At 31.2% G+C, this 15,500-nt stretch overlaps 1 protein-coding gene across 1 annotated transcript; it reads left to right on the forward strand.

Annotated features, from left to right (window-relative positions):
* The first annotated feature begins 425 nt into the window (after window positions 1–425).
* Window positions 426–10,849, forward strand: LOC110644824 (uncharacterized). The gene is made up of 10 exons (XM_058153936.1): window positions 426–604; window positions 702–824; window positions 1,614–1,734; window positions 2,577–2,705; window positions 2,832–2,941; window positions 3,099–3,282; window positions 6,265–6,468; window positions 9,407–9,634; window positions 9,797–10,001; window positions 10,519–10,849. Exons 1-10 carry the CDS (start codon window positions 582–584, stop codon window positions 10,611–10,613), a joined length of 1,422 nt encoding a protein of 473 aa, XP_058009919.1. The 5' UTR covers window positions 426–581; the 3' UTR covers window positions 10,614–10,849.
* Window positions 10,850–15,500: the final 4,651 nt, after the last annotated feature.

Genomic DNA, 15,500 nt, shown 5'->3' on the forward strand with positions numbered 1-15,500 from the left:
TTTAATTAATACATTCAATATATAGTACGTTAATAAAAAATATTTAAATAATACTTTTAAATTTTACATAAAAGTATTAAAAATATTTAAAAAATTTTATTCTCAAAACTTATAATAAATATGTTAAATAAAAATATTTTTATAAATGAGCAACTGTCTTGCTCAAAATTTTAAAATATTAATTATATATTAAAAATAAAAAATAAACATATCATGTTATATAATTTTTTATATTACTATAAATAAAAGCATAATGAATAAATAACATTTTATTCATCAATCAAATATAAATTTAATTTTTTTAAATGTTAAAATATCAATATTATTAATATTTTTAAAAATTTATATTAATAAATTATTGAGTAAATATTTAAATTTAATTATCAGGCATGAAATACTATCCAACCGGTTGCACAGTCGAATAGCAAGCCCTTTATTTGCAATACGCACCTGCCAGCATTAAAAGCTAACCAGAGCTGTGGAGGCTACACACGTCTCTCTCTCTCTCACAAGACTACTGCTAGCAGTTGAAAAACCCAAATCTCTCAACCGCTAAACCCTGGCATATCCACACCAACAACATGAGCGTCGAGCCCTTCAATCGGTAAACGCTTTTTAGACCTCAATTCATTGATGTTTCTCCAAATCTCCATCAGATTTCTTGCCCTTTCTTGTTTTATTTGCTTTTTGATTATAAGCAGGTTGGTGAAACTTGCTGCTCGAGCTTTTTACGATGACATAACCACAAAAGGCGATAATCAACCCAAAACGGGGAGGAGCGATAACAGAGGAATTGCTGTGGTGGTGCTTGACGCTCTTACTAGGTTGGAGCTGGACTTGCTTACTTTCATTTTTATCTGTAATTGTTTTTTCAGAATTTAGAGTGATATGTCATTTTTCTGATATTGTTAGTAGAATTAACTATCTGGTTTGATAGATTAATGATATTTAGCTGATCTAGTGGAGTTGTAATTAGTGACGTATATTATTTAGACCTAATTTTTTTTTTTTTACCTCACTTACAATTTATTTTTTAAAATTCTTTTTTATTTAAAAAATATGTGCTATTATTTAAAAAAGAAATTAGTAGGATCGATAAGTTTTTAGAACATTGTCTCATTAATTTTGTGTTTAATTATGCCAATAAAAATATTAAACTTTTAAGCTTTTGTTAGAAATTTTTTGGGGCTAAATATTAGATTCTATCACTACCAGCCCCTTTGCTCCATTTCTGCTTGCAATCATTTGTTCATTTGTCCAAATTTTAGTTGGGTTTTGGAGATTGAATTTTGAAATTTATATGGGTATTTTACTAGTAACATTTGATCACTATTGGGTTTTCTTGCTTCACTGAGTTGTGGTGAGCTTCTTGTTATATTGGCCTGCTAGATTCAACCGGATGCTCCAATGAGCAAGAACTCTTCTCGTTGCAATCAATATTGGTGGTTAATTTTAGAATGTTTTCATTTTCAATTCATATGATTTTTGTGTGCTGTTTATGTGGGATAACATTAAAATCATTTTACCATGTGCATATGTTTCCTAGGGATGGGGGACCCCAAAATTTGAGTATTTAATTTGTAATTGTAATTTTTCATGTGTTATATTTGCAGACGGCAATGGGTTAGGGAAGAAGATTTGGCAAAGGATTTGAAATTGCACTCAAAGCAACTTCGTCGAACCCTGCGGTTTTTTGAGGAAGAAAAACTAGTTACCCGAGATCATAGGAAAGAGGTCAGAGTTTTACTCGTTAATGTATTTATTCCATGAATTAATTTTCTTGTCAGTTATTATTGGTTTTGCATAATTTGCCAATGCTCATTTGACATCATTTGTGGAAGGATTCATAAACGCATGAATGTAAAATGTCTATATGAGTTGAGGGATTGCCAGTTAATAGAGCCTGGAACAAGGAGAAGTCAGTGTAGAAGTTCTGGAATCAACTCCTACTCCTGATATGTTGCTGAAGCTTTTTATTTTCATTTTTCAGCACAATGAATCTAGTATCTTTGATTTGTTAAATTGGCCATTTCTAAATGGTCAAACCAAAGTGGAGAGTTGACCAAACAACCAATTAATGCACCGACATAGTTAACCCCTGCTACGTGTGTATGATTCTAAGTATTGATCCTTATGACTTTCTTTTAGAGATAATTCAAAATACTTATTGAGTGCAATTGTTTTCAGAAAAAAAAAATAACGTTGTGCTTTTCTTTGATTTAATAACTTTGTGGTTTATCAGGCTTATTTGGTCACAATCACTATCTTGTTAGAGCTTGAGGTAAAAAATGAACAGAGGAATGCTAAGGGTATGCATAGTTTTCCTTGTATAAAACGCTTGCATCATGTCACACACACACACACACACACACACGCCCCATTTCTTCCACAATCTCCTACGATGGTTGTCCTACTGGCCCAAATTTTTTGAGCTCCTCTAGATGCCTGATTATCATGGTGCACATTTGTGCTGCTTCATATCTAGCGTTAGATATGTCATGAGTTTTTCTGATCATCTAATGTTCTTTTACTAGTCACTTTGTCCATATGTTATCATTGCTTCTTGACTTTTGCAGACGGCTAAGGGAGCAAAGATATATAGTGCTGCTGTTGCTGCCACCGCTGAAGGTCAACGGACTGCAAAAGAGGGGGAGGAAAAGATAAAACTACACACTCACTCTTACTGTTGTCTGGATTATGCACAGGTTTTCATCCTTTCTGTGTGACATAAATCCTTCATTTTGATTGCTATTAACTGTATTATAAATTTTGCTAAATGTTCAGCTGGCTTCTGCATTTGTGAAAGAGGCCTAAATCTATTTGGATTCCAGATATATGATGTTGTTAGGTACAGACTGCACCGCTTGAGGAAAAAGCTAAAGGATGAACTGGAAAACAAAAATACTGTTCAAGAGTATATATGCCCTAACTGTGGGAGAAGGTATCAATCAATGGTTTTGTGTTTGTTCTCTGTTGGTCTGTCCATTTTTTATTATTTTTTTTTTTATTTTTACAGGGAGAAGGTTGTTTATTTTTTACTTGTATCTTGATGAATTTTATTTTATATTCTTATTAGTTCACATAATTCCTGATTTTAGGTACAATGCCTTGGATGCACTACGATTGGTTTCTCCAGATGATGAATACTTCCACTGTGAGAATTGCAATGGGGAACTTGTGGCAGAGAGTGACAAGTTAGCTGCTCAAGAAGGAGGAGATGGAGATGACAATGCAAGGAGGCGACGGCGTGAAAAATTGAAGGACATGCTTCAAAAAATGGAGGTTTGTTATTCATTACAGCTATATATATATATATATATTTTTTTTTAATAGAATGCTTATTTCTTATTGATTGAAAAGAATTTGAATTCATTGAAAGGGTAGCATGCTCTGATTTGAAGTTATGCTATTAGTTATGAAGTACACCTTGTTTATGGTAGGAATATAAGCTATAAGTAATTAAGTTGAGTGTCAATAGCTAGTTCCTTCTTTAGCATGTTGGTTTCCCGAGTTTACCCTCCTTGGTCAGTATCGCCAAAATAGAAAAATATATAGTCATTATTTCTTGTAAATTCTTCTAAAGTCAAATTTTGCAAAGTTGTAGTGATAAGGATTTTTTTTTTGAGGTGTTGGATTATTTTTTTTTAATCATTATCATAAAATTTTTTCTTATTTATTGCACAAAATCTTGGTGTAATTTTTTGGACTTCTATTTTTCTTTGTGCTTGTTGGTTGTCCTCTCCAGTGGCAGATCTGAAGATTCTAGCTTAGGGGAGCAAAAGCAAAACACTTCATTTAAACAAAATTAAGTACTAAAAGAAATACTACTAGTGTTCATAGAATGCATAATACTAGAAGAGAAACTTAAATTTGTAAGTCCTCTTAATCATGTGTACTACATACGATACAAAGTAAACCATTATGATTTAAAAAACAGTGTTCCATTTTGAATTAGGGAAGATAGTACTCTAAAGACCAAGACAACAGAACTTCACAAGAAGTATTCATACCATATTGAATAAATCAATTGGTAAATTACAAAAGGCCCTTCGACATTTAATAAAATCTACACTTGAATATTTTTTTTTAATGAATTAAATGGTCCTCCAATTCTAATTTTGTTACTTCTTAGTCCTGTTAAAATATTATATATTTTTCCCCTAATATTTAACTTGCAACAACATTTTATTGTGAGTTTTCAAAACCTCAGTTTGTCAAAAGTTAAAAGGTTAGGTGCTAAAATATTGTTATATCAAAAAGTTGAGGACTTACAGAGTGTTTGGATTAAGGGGTTTCGGTGGTAAGGGAAAGTAAGGGATGGTTTTAAGAGATTATACACTTATTTGGGATGGAGGGTTGAGGAATATGAAGGTTTTTGGGGGGTGAAAACCCCTCAAAACCTGCCAATTTCCAACCGGGGAAGATTTCATTTTTTGACTTCCTATATTACCCATATCATTTTTAGAAAACTCCAAATCACCCCTACTCATGTGTTTGACTTATTTAAAAAGTGAATAAACAAGTAGACAAAAAAGGTACTAAAATATTAATATTGCATGCTTTTAAATTAGACACTCCTTTAATTGATTTTAATTTTGATTTTGTAAAATTCTTTATTTTAAATTAAAAATAATTATTGTTTAAATAAATTTGTATTACTATTTTTAAGTTCTCAATGAAGTTTTTATTTTATTGTTTTAGAAATTTTATTATAGAGAAATCTTATAAAAGATTCAGAAATTAATATTTCATTACAAAAATAACTATTATCTTTTTGCTATAAAATAACATATTTCATAAAAAGGATAATTTTGTAATTTTCGTATTTAATCTTACCTTCCAATACTATTCAACCAAACAAAACAATGTTATAAAACTTTCATTTACCTTACCTTCCTCCAAAACATAAATAAGATTATTATGTTATCTTACCATACTATACCTTCATTTACCTTACTTTACGTTATTTTACTAAACCTTCTTTCACCCCATCCAAACAAACCCTTAGGCGGTGTGGGCTAAAATGTAATGGAAGGATTAAAGTGCATACCTTTTCACAGAAATTGACGGCTATTTAATGAACTTTTGAAAAAGCAAAGGTAAAAGTGTGAATTTCGCTCAATGTTCAGGGGCTTCCATAATTTACTCCAAACTCATTTTGAGTAATTGAAAAAGGGTATTAAATTAAAATTTTCTATATCTGAAATATAAATGTCATATGCCCTCGACCACTTCATTACTTTAAGATATAATTATTGTATTAAGGGGGAAAAAAAGAAAGTGGAAAGAAAAGGTAAGAAAATATTGACATTTTAATTTTTATGCACTAAATTATTATTGTTTCCACACATGCACACGCGCACGCGCACGCGCGCACATACACACATATTTGCAACTCTAAATTCATAGAATTTCATATATTAATGAAATTCACCTAAATTCAAGAATGGAGAAGATCTTTATGGACTGCAAAAAGTTAGAATTCATAATGCCCAAAGTTTACGTTATGTTAATGAATTAACTATATAATTGTTCACAAGATGGATGAGGCTTTGGGTCTTTGGGGGAAAGGGGAAAGAGAGAGAGAGAGGAGGAAGAGGAGAAGAGAGAGAGGGGGGGGGGGGGGGGGGCGGTGCGCGGCAGCGGCAGCGGCAATGGGATGGCTGGGAATTAGGAGCCAAATACTGTGATGGGAAACATGGAAAAAAAAATCTGGGGACCAGGGGGATTGGCCAGGTATGGCCCCCTTGCCTCCCCTGGTGCCTCTTTTGGGTATATTTCTACTATAGCTAACACCTGAATGATCCAACCCACTTAGTATTTGATGTTTGTTACTTGTTTGTGTTGTAGTGGTGCTAATTTTGATTAGTGAATACAATAAATGACTGAAATCGGGTTGCATCTTGTCATCTTGATGGCATCTATGATGTTTTTACTTATTAGAGAAGGTAAGAAGTCAAAAAATAAAGGATGTTTTCATGCAATGAGAAACTCTTCTTCTTTTTCAAGTTTATCGTCTAATCACTCTCAGATGCACATGAGTGTAGTTATGTAGGCAGATTCTATATACAAGTTTTGTGAAGTGTCGGTCTTCACAGAATTGTAGTTTTGCATATGTTTATAAGATTTTACCATCTGTTACATTATGCCTGTCTTCCACTTCAGACTACATGCAAGCTCTTGCTGATGCTGATAATTAGTTATTTTTCTATATATGTTCTCATATGTTATTCCTCTCTAAGTGGACAAGCCAAATGGCTGCAGGTGCAACTTAAGCCATTAATGGATCAACTTAATAGAGTGAAGGATTTGCCTGTTCCTGAATTTGGAAGCCTTCAAGCATGGGAAGCTCGAGCAAGTGCTGCTGGGCGCCCAGTAAATGGTGATTCTAGTTCCAATGATCCCTTCAAATCTTCCCAGGGGCTAGGGTATGGTAGAACGCCGATGACATTTATTGGGGAGACAAAGGTAATATTTTTCTTGGCTATCCCTTTCTCTCATGCAAGAAATTTGAGGTGTAAGTTGAGGTGCATAAAGTATTATCTTAATCATAGTTACATAATTTGTAATACCCCCTGCCCAAGCATACCACAATCCTTGACATGCATCCTTGATCACGATACTTAGGTGTTCCAGATCACAATGGTGCGTGATCTGAACTTCAAAACTGGATTTCCTTCAAATTTTATGACCTTCAAAATTGGGAAGAGGAAAGAAGATGAGGTTTTGATATGAGAAACACAAAGGGAATGCTAATAGTAAAGCAGAAAGGTGAAGAAAAAGAAGAAAAGGGAAATATCTGCAACATACTCTATTATGCAGAGAACTTTTTTTTTCCCCTTCTTTGACAGTGCAAAGTTTATACGTTTTCCTTCTTTTAAACCTCTTTAAAAAATTCTTATGGACCTTGTTTTGAATTTGGGTTGCATAAAACAAAGAACTGTGGACCTAGGTCTTTGAACTTTTTTTTTCTTTAATCTCATTTTTTAGTAAAGAAGGACATCAGCTCATTACAACAAGACATTATATGGAAAATTGTTTTAAAAAAATTTATAATGTAGGTTTAATTGTCAATGTAAAATATTATTACCATTATCTTATTACTTGCTAAAACTATTTCTCTTCAAAAAAATTTCTAGATAAGAAATTGTCATGAAATGCTTCTAGGTGCAAAATTGAAGCAATAAAGAGCAAAACGACCCAAAAAAGTGTAATTCACATATCATGAACCAAATTGGCATATCAGTGAAGCCCGCCCCATCTACCATACATCAAGTTAAGGGCTGTCCCATCCCATACACGTACCACAACCCAAGATGTATGGTGTTCTTAGTCAATATGATTTAATTGCCGGAACACTTGAAAACGTGCCTGGAAGCAAGTTGATGTTAACTGCCCCAGTAAGTTAGTTGGATTCAGTTGCAAGAGATCCAAAACATAAATTATTATGCTGTTAATCTGCATTATATGGTCCTGAACACCAGACTTTCAGCCATGTAGATAATATTAAATTTGGAAATGCCGAGCTGTTGGCTAGAAAATGTGCAGTTGATGTTTTATTATAGTTTTTTTCCCTTCCATTTTACGAGCATATTTTTCCACATGCTCACTTTAATCCAAAGGCATTTCCTGTATTCTGTTGTGTGTAGCACTATGCTTTTCTGTTTTCATATGCTTGCTGACTGAGCATATGTTTTATTCTTTCAACTGACTTCAGAGGACATTGTACTGAAGGCTTGACAATCTCTCAGTTGTTATACTGTATTTTCATATTCATTAGATTGATGTTGTTTGGTTGGGACTGTAAAAAACTTATAACTTTGTTGAAATGAGATTATATTTAACTTGTACTAAATGTGTTACATTCCTTGGGCAAATGATTAATGTCCATTATAGAATCCGGATGTTTGGTGTCACCTGATAGAATACAATTGTTATTCCACTAGACAACCTGTGTAGATATAGAAAGTATAATGAAACTGTTATACTAGTCTAAAGTCATTGTAAATCTTGGATTCTTTACTACAATATACATGAGTGATGCACTAGAAGATAACAGGAAAATTCACTTCTTCACGTGGTATCTTGTCCTTTGCAGAACTCAATGTAGTGCCTCTGGTGTGCTGTGTTAATTTGAATGGAAATATTAGCAACATCATTTTTTATGATTCTGATGTATTTTTCTCAAAACATTATGTCCATTTTTGTTGATAAAATGGTATCAATGGGCATTATGTGCTGTTTTGGCCTTTTCTTTTTCAGATGAGATGTGCAGTGTTTTGTAAATGGCTATCCCAACTCCTAAAAGTGGATGTGTGTAGAGTACCACTTAATTGATAGACTAATTCCATCAAAATAGTTCCATTTCAGTTTAGAAGGAGCCCTTTGTTGGTGATTGTTTCTCTTGTATTTATGCATGTTTTCACAATGCTGATATGACAAGTTACTAGACAGTAACTACTGCAAAGGGGTAAACTCTATTTTTCCAATGCTCCTATTCTGCAAGACTTTGGTTGTTATCAACTTTTTGCTTATCTTTTTCTTCCCTGCCAATAAAAACCTTTTGGTGTTTGGTAAGCAACTTCTGAAGATGCAATAACCAAAATGCTATTTTCCAGACAACTTCTTTACTCTCTAAATACATTTCAAGAGATCTATTCACTGGTTTCTCTTTATCTCCAGTTAGTTGGGTTGACATTTATTGCTTATTTCAAATGCTTAGTGAAAAGCATAAAAACCTAGTGATAATATATATTCTTATCTGCCTGATATATTTGTCAATATTTAGAAACCATAATGAAGCAGAAAGTGGTGCATGCATATGTGTGATTTTATTTTCTTATCAAGTGTGGAAAGAAGAAATTTTATAATAGCAACCCCATTTCCTCATACATGGGGGCACTATCTGTCTCTGAAATTCTGAAATGGCACATAAAGTCCCCCTTAATTCTTGGAACCCTTGCAAGCCTTTTGATTGTTGACTTGGTAACTGTTTCAGATGTCTTTGTCCCAAAATATTTTGAGTTTGCTTCAGTGATTACAAATGTTTCTTAATAATTGTTGGATGACAGGACATAATCACTTTTTATTGACAACTATACCTTGATGAAAGTTTACCTGCCGTGGTAACTAAACATATTGCAACATTAAGCAAGAAACAGGCTTATTAGGTTTCCTCTTTGTACATTGGAGATCTTTTGTAGCCGCTTAGTTCTTTTTTGCAATTATTTTTCTTTTTTTGGTCAATCATCTCTTTCAGTCAATTTCTGGAAAAGGAAAAGATTATAATGAACATTTCAAGTTATTATCATATATTCCTCAATAAGATAGTTGGGTCTTAGTTTCAAATATTGGAAACATTCTGCATTCAGCTTGTATCAGTCATGATCGTGGCTGATCTTGGCAGGTTGAAGTTGCCTTTTCTGGTGTTGAAGGCAAGGAAGAGGATGTCAAATCTGAAACTGCAAGTTCAGATCGGAAAGTTTTGCCTCCATGGATGATCAAGCAGGGAATGAACCTTACAAAAGAGCAACGTGGAGAGGTCAAGCAAGAGTCTAAAATGGATGGAATTTCGTCAGCTGAATTCTCAGATGACAAGAAGTCCAATGATGATGTAGATAATAAAAGCTTACAGGTCTGGGGAATCACATAAATTTTTGTTTACCTTGTTTTGATCTGTCATACATAGTGTCTCCTCTCTCTCTCTTTCTCTCTCTCTTCCTTACCTGATTACAGTTGGCCTAGTTTCTGCTCTCCTATTTATCTTTTTAAAGTAAAGTTTTTGTTCAATTCACAGGATGAGTATGTTAAAGCTTATTATGCTGCTTTGCTTAAGAAGCAACAAGAACTAGAAGAAGCTGCTAAGAAGCAGGAGTTGTTACATGCACCCAACTCAAATGGCGTTTCTGAATCACTTTCTAATCGTCAGGTGGGCATGAAGTCCAAACGTGAGGAGGATGAAGGGGAAGATGATGTTGAATGGGAAGAGGCCCCAACTGGTGGTAAGTCTCAATAGTCATATCATTGAATGAGATCTTCACTAATCCTATAGTTCCCCCCTCTTCTTTCTATGTTCTTCATTTGTGAATAATATGATGTATATTTGGCATACAGAGAGAGAGAGAGAGAGAGAGTGAGAGAGAGAGAGAGAGAGGGAGAAGGGAGAAGGGAAAGGGCAAAAAAGGGGGAGGGGTGTGGAGTTGCTGTGCTTATAAGGGATTGAAGAAGAAATAGAGCCTTATATAAAAGGTGCAATTTGGTTTAATTGTGAGACAAAATATCGGTTGGCCATGTAAGGTGATGAGGATTGTAGCTTGGAAATTAAACCAGGGCAAATTTCGTTTGCTTCTTTCTTTCTTTCTTCTTTTATTTTTTTTTAAGAAATTAATGCACCCTTTTGCCAATAATTGATTTTTTTTTTCTTGTTTATGTTTTTGTAATCTCTTATTTCCTTGTATTTTTTGTGATTGAATCGAAATCATTTTTGTGCTTTATTGTGTGTTGCTTGTGATGTTGCAGGCAGTACAGGTGAAAGTTACAAGGTCAATGACTTGAATTTTGAAGCTGAAGCTTCAGGAGAGGAGGAGGATGATATAGATTGGGAAGATGGTTGAGTGTCAAATTAATTAACTTGTGCAATGCATGGGAACATATTTACGAATTCAATATGAAAGGTAAACAACATTTAATCTTTATGTGTTGCTTATGTAGACACTGATTTCTACCAAGTTTAAGATATTGTCCATTGAGAACTACAGTTGATAATACCTTGTGTGTAAGTCACTTGTGCATGTATTTTGTAAATCCTTTTTTTTTTTTTGGCTTGTTTATTAAAACCCCAATTTTGGCACATTGAATGGGCAGGAACAAGACACCATTTGATATGATAAAAATAATAACAATAATAATAATAATAATAATCTTTCCTTTTGTATGAATTTTATAACGCTTATAGGAGATGATGCATATCAAGAGTGCCCTTCTTTTGTGTTTTCAAATATATATATATGTATATGAAAGGTAGATGATATGAAAATCTTTCCTCTCTTGATGATACAAAATTGGTGATCCCTTCCCTTGTTAGTACTGTTTTGTTATTGGACAAACTGATGAGGTTGGGGTAAATATCAAATAGTTACTTTTATGAGTGTTTTCATAAAAGTTACTAAACTTTAATTTCTTTCATAAAACTCATTGAATTTTAATTTGATTTCATAAAAGTTATTGTGACTGAAAATTAAGGGTTTCTAAATTACTTATTGATCTGTCACCGATAATCACATGATAAAGTTTACATAACTTGTTCCAAAATCAAGCAGGAATTCCTAACCCCTTTGAAATCATTGCTGGTCGCTTGTTCTATAATGTTTCTTGTGGCCGATTGGGTTTGATTTGAAATCAAGAATCTTGATTTTTGGCAGTGCTTATTGCTTAGACCTCCAAGAGTGATGTGTTTTTGGTGGGTGGTTCGTGGTTGACTTTGTTTCCTCCATTATTTTGGGTAATTGGTATTTACTTGTAATGGCCAACTACTCCCTTGACACTACCACTTATAGGTATGCCTCTCTATCACACGCACAAACATCGGACGGCTAATATCATTCAATCCCCACATCTGATGGATGGATGGTAGGACATCTCAGCCATCCACGTTGGGTGGGAGTGATCCATTTTGTTGGTCTTCTAGACAAGGGCCTCTCATTTTACAAAGTCCATTTCCTCAGGCATTTCCACTTCCTGAGGAAATGGAAAGTCTTTGTAGATAGAGATAGCCTTTGGAGTTTGGAGCTAGTCTAAGCAGTACACACAACTATAATGGATCTTTGTACATTCGTCTATGGAGTCATGTGGAGGGTGGCAGTTCAAATTGGAGATGGTGGTGTTGAATTTATTCAAATTGTCTTAAAATAATTATAGATTATCTAATAATAATAATAAGTGGGGTTCTTGGAAAAGGAAGCCACTCACTTGAAAGGGCTTTCCACTATAGTTTCCTCCTCTTCCATGCAATAGAAGCATCTTTTATTTTTTAATCTTTCAAAAAGCTTTGGTTGCCCTCACTCTTCTATTGAAGCTAAGGGTCAACTCCATTTTATATATGAAATAAAGCTCAATTTTTATTGGGCGGTTTAATTTAACTTTTTTTTAATTTTGGTCTAATTTAACTTATAAATTTTGATTTATGCTAAAATTAGCTTAATTGATTAATATGTGTCATTTTTTAACATTTAATTATTTTTTAATATTAAAATATTATTTTTATATTATATAATTATTTAAATAAAAAATAAAAATATTATTTTTATTATTAATATTATTAATTAAACTGAAAATATAAAAAAATATCTTTATATTTTCATATAATTAATTTTAATTATTTAAATAAAAAAATATAATTTTTGTATTTCATACTTTTAATTTAAAATTAGAAAATTATAATTAAATAAAATTAAAAATATAAAAATATTATTTTTTTCATATTATTAATTAAAAATAAAAAAAATAAAATATAAAAATAACTAATATAGTTAATTAATTAAGATTAAAAATAATTAAGTAATTAATATTAAAAAATAATTAACTTTAAAAATATTTAAAAAATTAAAAAAAATGACAACTCATACATCTAAATGGTGAGTGAGTTTACACCTTTCTTAAAATTGAGCTAAATTAGATATATATTAAAATTTTTAAATTAAATTAAATTAAAAATTAAAATTAAATTAAATTGAACCTCCCTAATAAAAAATGGTGGAAATAAAAATGGAGGAAATTGGGCTCTATTCCTTTTATATATAGAGAGAGATATGAATAATGTGTATTCAAAGGTAGAACAGACTGGTTCAGCACTGAAAACTCACAGCAGCGTAACGTGTTTGAATAAAACATGTTCAAACTTCAAAAAAATATATATTTTTTTTTAAATTAAAGTTCATTAAATTAGAAAAACTACGAACTTTACCTATTGTTTCATTTTAATTAGAATATTTCAATTTAATTTAATAAAATTACTCATTTTTTTTTTACTAGCTGCCGTTAAATCAGAATCTGATAAAATTTTTTATAAAACTTTTATATGACATGTATTACATGGCTTTATATCATAAAAAAAATTATATCTCTATTAGGTCAAATTATAATTTATTTTTTAATTTTTTTTAAAATAAAAATTAATAAATATAATAAATAATATAGAGATAAATTTTTTTTTAAAATTTTTTAACCTGACCTGATAAGGAAATAAAATTTTTATGATTAGTAGCTTATACAATAAACTTTTCTTGCAATAAAAAATTTGTAAAAATATAGTTCTCAAAATGTTATATATATATATATATATATATAGCATTATTTAGTCATTAAAAATGAAAAATGCAATCAATGAATTTTATATTAATTGTGTTAGAATTATTTATAAAATTTTAAAGTTTTGAATTCGAATATTAATATAATTAAATGAAAAAAATTGAAAAATGCATGATATTAATACGTAAACTTTAGTAGTTAATAATTTAATTCTTAATGCACTCTATTTTGAGTTGGAATTTTACTAATTATTGTTGAAATTTTTTAAAAATGATATGTGATTCCTATTATAAATCTCCAATGTTTTGTAAGCTTACTCTAATTATGAAACGAAATAATAATAATAATAATAATAATAATAATAATAATAATAAGTAACCTTAAATTTGTAGCCACACAACGAGACTTTACTTAAAATAATCCTCGTGTTACTCTAAACTTTTAAAACGTTTTATGATATACTTTAATACTTCAATTTTTATAAAGTAAAATTAAAATATTATTAAAATCTCTAAATTAAAAAGTATGAACTCTAATCTGTTGACTATAATCTGAATGTTATTTTAATTCCACTTAATTAAGAATTAAGATATGTCATGACACGTTTACAAGATTTTAAAATACTATAAAATTTTTTCAATAAAGTTTAAGGATAAATTTATGTATTTTACATGGCAGTCTAACCATTCATATTATGCTTGAGATTATACATTTGCACTTCCTTTGCATATGAGAAATTAGCATTTTAATTTTTATAATATCTTAATAAAATTGGTTTTTTCCCCTTTTCTTTAATAAATATATACGTAATTTTTTAACATATATTAATTCTCGCATCATTGTTTATAAATTTTTGAAATTTTGAAAATCAAAATACAAAAAAGTTTTTTAATATCAATCCAAATAGGTTTTTTTTTTTTTTTTTTTTTACACTACATAAGTAATCCTACATGGATAAAATTTTATCTGATAAATATACGATATAAACATGTAAGTTTCACCTATTTTACATAAGTCTTATTATACATATCGTATCTTAAATTCATAATAAATTAAGTTTAGATAAAAATTTTCCGCACTTAATGGGTGTATATATTTTTTTTACCTACGTTTATTCATAATTTATTCTTCATATTTTGAGGAAAATCTCACTTATTTAAAAATATAATATAGTAGATTTCCTTGTAGAAGTCATAGAATTATATATAAAATAGGAGGTTTGACAATATGTTGTATTAATGGCCCTTAGTTACTTGAACGCAAAGGAAGATTCATTGGAAGAAGAATGCTCGACAATTCTGCTCCCTCTCCGCATCTACTGCACCTTATACTCCTCTCTCTCTCTCTCTCTCTCTCTCTCTCTCTCTCTCTCTCTGTGCAATAAATAAATAATCCCAGAGAAAAAGAAAGTCTCATGGAACCAAGCAATTGCACAACCACACTCCCATCACAACACTCTGCACCATTTCTTGTGCTATCTTCCAGCTTCCTCTTCCACTTTTAAGCTCTCTCTCTATCTCTCCATGCAATCTTTTCTCTTCATCCTCTGCTGTATCCATGAAAATCCCACCTTCTTCTCTCTATCTCTCTAGTACCATTCTCTTCTTCTTCCTCTTCTTCTTCTTCTACTTGCATGGTTGGTGCTCTTTCTTTTCAAATAATCATGTATCCATATCTCTTCAACCTTTGAGCAACAGAAGAATGTTGTCTACTAAATTTGATTTCACTCCTTTTCACAAGAACTCACACCGGCTTCATCACTGGCACTTGCCAGTGAAACCGCAGCCTGCCGGAACTGAGATTGATCCACGTTACGGTACTCAAAAGCGGCTTGTTCCAACCGGTCCAAACCCTTTACACCATTGAGGTTGTTTTTTGTATAATTTTTTTTTGTATTTTTTTTTTATACAGCTTTTTGTATTATTCCTGTTAATGGGTAATCATCCTATTTATTCTTGAAAAAAAAAAATCTAGTGAAATTTGTGGGATTATTTGTATGATAATGATTTAGAGAATGAAAAATACGAATTCATACACATTATTTCACTGCTATTGAGCTAGGAAGCAATTTAATAATCATATATTTAATTATTTCATAATTCTTATCTCCATTATTCTTAAATAAAATTTAAATTATAAAAATAAATATGAAAAATTCTTGTTTAAACTCGGTCTATCATAGATTTAAAACATAA

This window comes from Hevea brasiliensis, chromosome 9 (genome assembly GCF_030052815.1).
Source record: "Hevea brasiliensis isolate MT/VB/25A 57/8 chromosome 9, ASM3005281v1, whole genome shotgun sequence".
In the NCBI taxonomy this organism is placed as follows: domain Eukaryota; kingdom Viridiplantae; phylum Streptophyta; class Magnoliopsida; order Malpighiales; family Euphorbiaceae; genus Hevea; species Hevea brasiliensis.